General features: G+C 46.5%; 1 protein-coding gene across 3 annotated transcripts in view; it reads left to right on the top strand.

The window, feature by feature from the left end:
- ect2 (epithelial cell transforming 2) overlaps positions 1 to 8,458 on the top strand; it is a 63,205-nt gene that overhangs the window by 34,752 nt on the left and 19,995 nt on the right. For all 3 annotated transcript variants that reach the window (XM_063201836.1, XM_063201834.1, XM_063201835.1), the window contains one exon: positions 4,189 to 4,308. In XM_063201836.1, the coding sequence (XP_063057906.1) occupies positions 4,189 to 4,308 (120 nt within the window). The remainder of the gene's footprint in view (positions 1 to 4,188; positions 4,309 to 8,458) is intronic.

Below are 8,458 nucleotides of genomic sequence, written 5' to 3'. Positions count from 1 at the left end.
TGAATTCTGGAAATAAACAACTAAAAATCTTACACAGTGTCCCTTTAAAAAAAAAAAAAAAACTTTTTGGTCACGACATTGCTATTTCTTTAGCTGGGACAGTTATGACGCAAAAACGGTGGTCAGCAAGGACATTAACAAACATTAGCATTACAAAATGGGTGTGTCCTTGGCTGGTGACATTGCTATGGCTGTAGCTGAGACGGATCTTCCATGCTGGCCACTCTTTTTTTGTGTCATGACTGTCTCAGCTACAGCAATAGCAATGTCGCCAACCAAATGCGCACCCATTTTATAATGTTAGATCTTCTATATCCATGGACCATGCTGGCCACTCTGTTTGTGTCGTAACCAACATTACAAAACGGGTGCGTCCTTTGTATCAATAATGTAAAACAAGGCCCTGGACATGGCACAAATGGTTAGGGCATTGACAGTTACGTCCGGGGCCCGTGTTCGAATCCGGCCCGAGGTCATTTCCCAATCCTCCCCCGTCTCACTCCCACTTCTTTCCTGTCACCATCTCACACTGTCCTGTCACTTAAAGGCATAAAATATGGAAAACAAGGAGTGAAGTGGTGCATCACACCGGGTCACCATACCACTAATGGGCTTCCGTACCCCTGGGGAGTAGCCTGATTATCATCGACTTGCAAATCTCTTTGAGACTTGGTCTGATCAAGAGCCTAACAATTAACATTTCCCAAACGGCATGGTTGACCCCGCTCCCTTGGTTTGTTAATGGTTGTTTGCTTCCCGACAAAAAAGTGGGAGGAGTTCGTTTTTTCAGGAGCTCAGAAACGATATTTGTATTGCTCCTGGCCTGACTAGGAGCAACGCTGAAGGTGTTGCGTCTCTAAGAGGGCACGGCCTGGCTACCTCGCTCTTTCGCTCGCACTCTCTCTCTCTCGCTCTCTCTCTCTCTCTCACTCTCTCTCTCTCTCTCTCTCTCGCACCCCCCACTGAACTTCACTGTCATATCCACAATAAATGCAAAAAGTCCATAAAATATATGTAATTTTAAAACAAAAATGGAAAACAAGTACAGATGCGTTGTCGAGTGTGGGCAGCATACTTCCCTTCACCAGGCATGGCTGGTGACTGGTGCTGTGTGTCTCCCAGTCTCGGCTACACCATGGATGGTAGAGCACCATTCTCCCCAACACCCCCACCCTCCCAGTCCCCATCCAATGATGAAACCGCCTCCTGCAGCAACGGAGCAGTGACTGGTTTCAATAGCTCAGGCCTGATTTTCGAAATGATTTAAATCTCAAGCCTGAGCCCCATAATGCAAAGAGAGAAGAGGGTTAGGGTTGGGGTTTTCAATCATTACACCACTTAATAGGTCATGTCGGCAGGTGTGCCTCCCTGCTAAATAGCCCTTTAATTAGTGGCTCTGTCGGCCCTGGCACTATCCCCCCCTCTCCTGCTTGCTCTCATTAATAATCCTCATTGTGATTCATGATACAATTAATTTGCCTTTTTTGTCCACGGTGTGTATGTGTGTCTGTTTTGGTTGTTTATTGTTCTCGACTGGAGAGAAAGTAAACATGCCTATCCTATCGTAACCTTTTTTAAGGTTCTGCAGTCTGCCTAATCTGCTATACAAAGGCATATTGCCCTAACACAGTGGTTTTCAAAGTGGGGGGCCGGGGACTTCAGGGGGACCGTGAGGGGGTGCTAGGGGGGCTGCGGCAGGTTGGCAGGAAAGGTATAGCAAAGCAAAAAAACTAATAAATGAATAATTAATGTACACCAAAATAACAAAACAAAGCCAACAAAAATAAGGGAGACAATATTCCCAATGCTTAAAAACTGCATTACAATAATCTATTCTATTCCATCTCTATACATTAGGCCTACTACTACACCTATACAGTATATACAGTACATAGACTATGGTTGTGAAAGGCAGTGTACAGAAAACATTGTGTGTCATGTAAGGGAGGCCTTGGCTGGAGTCTCGGTGTATGGGGGGCCTTGCCATGGTAAAGTTTTTCCCCTCCCTAACAAACAACCGTATCGACCGTGTGTGTGTATGTGTATTTTAGACGATTATTTTGTATTTTTTGCTCAAGGAAGAAAGGAATATGCTTCTGTTTAGAGTAGTGATGAAACGGTTGTTTATGCAGAGCTGTTATTTCCATTCATCAGATGTCCTTTACCCTGTAATTTGCCAGTGGCATCGTTGGTTGCCCTACCTACTCAATGGCTAACATCTGTCTGTTGAGTTGAAGATGACCATGCCCAACAATTCACACTCGCTTTTCTCCACCATTTAAAATCGTTGCCACGACTATTTTCTAAACAACAAAGCCGTTGTGAAGTTGTTTATTTGTGTGATGAGTGGTTTTGGAGTGCCCGCTAGGCCTGTAGACGAAGTATCTGAAGAAATTGCAATAGCGTCTTTGCTCCTCGGCTCAAAAATGAAACACACACACACACACACACACACACACACACACACACACACACACACACACACACACACACACACACACACACACACACACACACACACACACACACACACACACACACACCCTGCTGCTTGGCTTCCAAACTATCCTCATCACACTGTTGATGATGGAGGTGGTCTTTAAGAAAAGCGTTGAATATTTTTGGCTGATGTCTGCAATAAGGCCTCGCGCATATCCAGACTTGAGCTTTATGGTAGTGACATGTGTAAAAGAATATGTGGCTATTTATAGGTTTCAATGGCCTATTTAAGGGCCTTTATTAATGGATGCATAAGGATCCAAGAGCGAGTGATGAGATGTGGGGGTTGGAAGGAAGAGAAAAGGGAAGAGAAGAGGGGAAAAAAGGCAAAGCTGTTCCATTCCCTAAGACTTCAAGTATGAAATGAGGCCTCTAGTTAGACACTACATAGAAATAGTTGGCACTTTGATCTAAAGAGGCTTTCAACATGCTTACAAAAGGACTTTGATGGGACTTAGCATTCCAACAGGCCTGTCAGTGCCGTAGAAAGCACTTAATGAGTGTCTTGGTGAGTGGCCGACAGCAATAACGGCTTTTTTCTGTTTGTGACCAGCAACGCGTGTGCCTCCTGTCTTGTAATTGATGGGATTTTGCAGAATAAACAAAGTGAAAAAATATCCACACTTCTTTTTTTTTTTGCAGAAAAGATGTGTGGAGATTGTTTCACTTTGTTTTGATTTACTTTTTGATCCAGTACCTGTTGACTAGGATGTGCATGCAGACCTAGGCTACGTCCCATTTCCCCGACTCATACTCCATTGCATCGTCCTCTCTTTGATGGGATTTTAAGCATTTCCCTCACTGGCACTCAATACTATTGGGACTCCCTACAATTCCATGTGCACCCGCAAAAGCAAGTGCTGCATGGGCAGCTGTGGCCTAATAGTTAAGGAGGAGGGCTTTAGATCAGAGGGTTGCAGGTTTGAATCCCACCCATACCCCTCCCTACACCTACATCTACACCGCATTCCACATATTACGCATTCATCTCATTCATTTTCAATGGGGTTTTATGTCTGGTGAGTTAGAATGTCATCACCTCCAAAGCACCTAAATGTGGCATGGAAATCTACGGGTATATTGAAGAGTGAAGTGTGGGTCACCAGACAATCAAAAACAGCTGAGATCAAAGCATCAAGGATATCTGGGTTTCCATAACTCCCTTGCAATGCCCTGCCATTGACTTCAATGTTAAACGCAGCATTCCAGTTGCTAAGACAAAGAGCTGATCACCAAGTTTTGAACATTGAAATGTAATTTAGAAGGTACCAAATGCCAACTGTTTTGACGTAAATGGGAAAAAAAGAAAGAATTTTGGATTACAACACTACAAAACTGTTTTGCGTAATAATTTGGAACAGAGCATTTTGGGCATTTTAAGTTTTTAATTGTACTCATATGGCTGACGACTTGAAATTATGACGACTGTCATTTCTATTGATTATTTGGGAAAACGGCAAAAAATGACATTTGCGTAATAATGTGGAATGCGGTGTATGGCTGAGGTGGCCTTGAGCAAGGCACCTAACCCTACTGCTCCAAGGACTGTAACCAATACCTGTAAATAACTAAGTCGCTCTGGATATAGGCGTCAGCTAAGTGTGATGTTAAAAAATAAAAATAAAAACCGAGTGGAGCTGGTAGCAGTGGGGCACGGTCTTCATGCTACTTTCTGGATTTTGTTGTCAGGCCAACCTGCTGTCGTCCCACCGAAGCCTGGTGCACAGGGTGGAGACCATCGCCCTGGGAGACAAGCCCTGCGACCGCGGAGAGCACGTCACCCTCTTCCTCTTCAACGACTGTCTGGAGGTAACACACACGCACAAAGATGCACATGCATGTACAGGCACATGCATGCATGCACGCACGCACGGACACACGTGCACACACATAGGTAGAGGCACGCATATGTGTACACACACACACACACACACACACAGGTTGATGCACACCAGGCATCTTTGGACTGACCACACCTTTAATGTTCACTGCATATATACAAAACTCAGATTATATTATTTTCTTCTCTTCCTAGTACAGTGAACATTTTGGAATTCCTCACACTGATCATATACTGCTCTACAATAGACCTCTGTGCCAGTGCTTGACTCATGCTACTATTATCTGCCTATTGAGTTTGTGTAGGGCAAGCAGTGGAGCCCACAAAAGTATGTATGTTGGGTATATGCACACACCTACACACTTTCCCTACTCTGCATACATCACCACTGCTGGCAAAATCTTCTTTGTCTGTAGTGTTCCCGACCACAATTTTCCCTCTTGATTAATAAAGTGTCTCTAGCCTAGTGTCCTCCACTACTACTGGAGCTGCCAAAATGATTCACAGTCTCCCACAGTGCAAAATTGGGCTTGTGGGTACGAGTAAAAAAAAGAAAAGCACTTTAATACAAGAAGACACTGATACAATTTCCTGATCAAAGTCCTCCGACCTCAGGCAATTGTCAAGACTCCCACCCCTTCTTTAAAATTCAAATTCTGATAAAATGACATTTATTTCTGCCGCGTGTGTAGTTTAGTAGAACACAATGAGGGCACTGTCAAAGGGCACGCATAGACACTCCAGTGTTGATGACGAGCCCAATTCCCACCCACCACACGCTTGCTCCTTCCTCTCTCCCCTGCATGTGCTGTACTCCTGGGAGAGGGGTGTGCTGTGCTGTGGTATAGAGTGTGCCTTCCAGCCTAACCACAGTGTAGCCCTTACTTGACATGAAGATGGTGTCAATGGCGATCCTATTCAATATTCACTGAAAAAGTTTAACTACATGCCCCTGCTGTGCCATGACGCTCGGTAGGGACACATAGGAGGCGAAGCGAAGAGAGGCGAAATCCAACCGTCATCAGGTCGTTGCGGCGAATCAAATGGGATGGAACAGTTATGTTGTTGATTTGATTGGGTCGCGGCAGGCGAATTCGCTCCTCATTTGCATAACATTAAACTTTCTTTAATAATTTCGCTTCGCTTCGCTCCTGTTCGCTTGCTTTCGCTTGCCTTCGCCTGCCTTCGCTTGCCTTCGCCTGCCTTCGCCTCTCTCATAGGAATGAATAGCAAAGTTCGCAAATTCGCGTGTATGTGTCCCTACCGTCAAACGGTAGGGCACTGCACTGTTCCGCCGGCGACCCGGGTTCGATTCCTGACCCAGGGTGATTTCCCGATTCTCCCCTGTCTCTCTCCCGCTCGTTTCCTTTCCAATTCTTCACCATCCTGTCCGAATAAAGGTGAAAAACCCCTCAAAAATATATAATTTTTTTTTTAAAAGAAGGGAAAAAAAGAAGGTTAACTATGTAACAACATGACCATGTCTCTTGTAACGGATTATGGTGCTGTTTCCACCCAGCAGGATATTTTTTAGCAGGGTATTTTTTTCTCCTGTTTAGGTGTAAACGCAACATGTGGATAAAAATAAATCCTCCATTGTAACAAATGCGTTTCAGTCCCCTAAAGAGGATAGTTTTTCCTCCTGCTTTTTTATACCTGGATTTTAAATATCTGCTACGTGGAAACGGAAGGCCAAAACCAATGCAAAACCAATGCAACTAGGAGAAAAAAATATCCACATACAAAAATACCCAGCTACGTGGAAACAGCACCTAAAACATGGTCATGATGAGTATTTTGACATGTAAGGGTGTAATGGAGGCTCTGTATGAAAGGCTTGCCATGTGTGATTCTACAAACTCCCCTATGGAACTCAGGAGCATGTTTCGTTTTCTTGTTTGACTTTTAAGTTCCCGTCCACCTCCCACAAGAGAGCGCTTTAACGGTCTCGTGGGACACTTTGGGCGTTTTTGGAAAGCGGTAGCTAACTATAACTGCCCTCCGGATTTCTGCACTTTCATTAAAGGATTAAAGGAAAGCTGGCTGGGATGGGATGACTATGTGTGTGCTACCGTCTGGCGGCTTTTTGAACTCTTCTTTTTTTATATTACTGTTATTATTTATTTATTTTTCGTTGCGCGCACTCCCCCTCTCCTCTCTGGACACGGTTCTGAAGAGCCCCCTCTTCACCACCAGTCGTCCCTCGTCAGCTTAGCGGAGAGATGGATGTCACTGGTGCTGCCACCATGCCTGTCACAGGGGCACTGGAGTCTGGCTGACATTAAATAAAACATTCCTCACCAGCTCAACATAAAAAAATATCACCACCCTGATCTCCTCTCCTCCCCTTCTCCCTTCACTCGAACCTATGCAATGAGAGTCATTTTAGTGCTACACATGCTATGCAAACTACGCACACGTACACACGCTACAGACGCTACACACCGCACGCACACACTTGCGCTACAATTATGCAGACATCACTCCTTTGACGGCCTGTCAAGATGTCTCTCTCTCTCTCTCGCACGCGTGTGCCGTCTCTCTCTCTGTCTCGCTCTCTCTGTCTCACTCTCCCCCTCCTTCTCATGGTTGAGAGAGGGTGTGTGTGAGTGCGCTCTACCGTCTTTGTAGTAAACCCTCTGTAGGCTCCTTTAAAGTTGCCCACTGAATTTATACACACACACACCACGGCCTCCCCCATACCAGCCAAGGCGAGATGTTTAAAGTGAGATGCTTAAAGTGCACATGGTGTGTTGGGTGAGGGTGGTTGGAGGAGGAGGTGGGGAAGTGGTGTAGAGGTGGTGATGGTTAGAGGTGGGTGGCTGAATGTAGGAGGGTGCAGCACCACACCACACGCCAAAGTCCCTGTTTTAAAGAATGTGAATTATTTATGTGTGCGCGTGCGCTAGTCTATTGCTGCTGACACAGCTTCTTATGTATTTCCTAATTAGGCAGGGAGGGGGGTACGTGTTGGAATTGGCCGGGGTAGGGAGGTGTGCGTGTGCGTGTGTGTGTGTGTGTGTGTGAGACACAAGTATGCATTTGCATGTTTTTTCAAGTGTGTAACCTTGTGCTGCACACACACACACACACACACACACACACACACACACACACACACACACACACACACACACACACACACACACACACACACACACACGTGTGAGGTATTGGATTGGATTTAGTGGTCACGCCAGTGAATGGAGGCCGAACAGTGTGCGTGCACTCACACAGGCACGCGCACACACACACACACACACACTCACACTCACACTCGGCCAGTTGGCGCGGGCGGCACGGCAGCCTCTTCAGGAGTGCTGGTCACACAGGGCCGGACCGTAACGCGTAATGAGCACGGGGAGAAGTGGGCTCGCACTTTTCAATTATTCATTGATTAGACACACAAGCACACATGTACACGCACACACACACACACACACACACGCATGCACACACGCATGCACACACACACACAGCTCCGTGCTCCCTTCGTTCCCACTATCCTCCACCCACTCATTTACCTCACTTGCATTATCCCCCCTCCCCTCCTCCTCTGCTGCCTCCTCCTTCTCCCTTTCCTTCTTCCATCCTTCCTTCCCTCATCCTTCCTTCCCTCATCCCTCTCTCCCTCTCTCTCTCTCTCTCCCCCCTCATCCCTCCCTCCATCTTCATCCCTCTCCCTCCCTCCCCCTCATCCCTCTCCCTCTCCCTCTCTCTTTCCCCCCTCATCCCTCTACCCCTCCCCCTCATCCCTCTACCTCTCTCTCTCCCTCCCTCTCTCCCTCTCTCTCTCCCTGCCCCCTCTTCCTCTCTCCCTCCCCCTCTCCACCACAGCCTCGGTCAGCTTGGCCGCAGCGCCAGATCATTAAAAGGGGGATAATGAGGGGGATCGTTTACCTTCGTTAAAGCACTATTGATCTGTCGCCGGCTAAACAGATATCTCTGTCACATCCCAGACGCCCACACACACACGCGTACGTACGCATACACTACACACACTGCATTACACATGCAAACAAACACGCGCTGCAAACCACATACCGCACACACACAGACGCACAAGCAACATGTGCGGCGTTGATGGGGACACATGTTACGTGTGATGTGTATTCATGG

Source organism: Engraulis encrasicolus, chromosome 6, assembly GCF_034702125.1.
Source record: "Engraulis encrasicolus isolate BLACKSEA-1 chromosome 6, IST_EnEncr_1.0, whole genome shotgun sequence".
Taxonomy (NCBI): domain Eukaryota; kingdom Metazoa; phylum Chordata; class Actinopteri; order Clupeiformes; family Engraulidae; genus Engraulis; species Engraulis encrasicolus.
This window is presented reverse-complemented; position numbering and strand designations above follow the sequence as displayed.